Genomic DNA, 688 nt, shown 5'->3' with positions numbered 1-688 from the left:
AGGGCGCATCGAGGTAGGCACCCGCTCTTCTCTGAGGGCATGATCCACTGGCCTCTTGCGCAGAGAAGGTGCGTTTTCGTCTCTCCAGTGGGGAAGGTGAATCCCCGGAGGCATTCTACCGTTCCGTTGGGGCTGAAAGAGCGGAAAGAAATGTTTTCCTATTGATTAAAGGCAATACAAGCTTTTAAAAAAATCTAAATATTGACGCCGATATCGTAAAGTCCAGATTAACGTATCCAGCGTTAACCATACTTTGAAACGAAGGAAGGACATGTTTCAGTTTGGCGTAAAACCTCATCTTAATGCTATGGAACAATCATAGAGAATGAATAACCACAAGAAAACGAGAAAGGCAATTATCCTAAGATTCATGAAAGACTAACGACCGTATTATTGCAGTCAGAGGAAGCACCCACCTGACGATGGCGTTGTCGACAGGCGGAAGGGCCCGAGGACAAGGGCCACCCACGAAGTCTACCTCCTGGCAGTTCGGTCCCTTGAAGCCCAGGAGGCATTTGCAAATCCCCGGGGCGACGCACTCCTGCTCGGCGAGGCACCCGGGCTCGCAGTGGGGCAAGCAGTCGATGACCGTCTCCGAGTGGGGCAGGCCAGACGCGAGCCAGAAGCCATGCTCGCACGTGATCAGGGCCTTTTAAGGAAGAGCTATTAATGACATCTTATATATATA

General features: G+C 50.6%; 1 protein-coding gene across 1 annotated transcript in view; it reads right to left on the bottom strand.

The window, feature by feature from the left end:
* LOC119581720 (multiple epidermal growth factor-like domains protein 11) overlaps window positions 1–688 on the bottom strand; it is an 18007-nt gene that overhangs the window by 14381 nt on the left and 2938 nt on the right. Inside the window, exons 4-5 of the mRNA XM_037929845.1 lie at window positions 417–649; window positions 1–132 (exon numbers count right to left, since the gene is read on the bottom strand). The exon at window positions 1–132 is cut by the window's left edge and continues 132 nt beyond it. Coding sequence (XP_037785773.1) covers window positions 1–132; window positions 417–649 — 365 coding nt within the window. The remainder of the gene's footprint in view (window positions 133–416; window positions 650–688) is intronic.

Source organism: Penaeus monodon, chromosome 15 (genome assembly GCF_015228065.2).
Source record: "Penaeus monodon isolate SGIC_2016 chromosome 15, NSTDA_Pmon_1, whole genome shotgun sequence".
NCBI lineage: Eukaryota > Metazoa > Arthropoda > Malacostraca > Decapoda > Penaeidae > Penaeus > Penaeus monodon.
The sequence above is the reverse complement of the archived record's forward strand: the minus strand, read 5'-3'. Positions and strand labels throughout refer to the sequence as shown.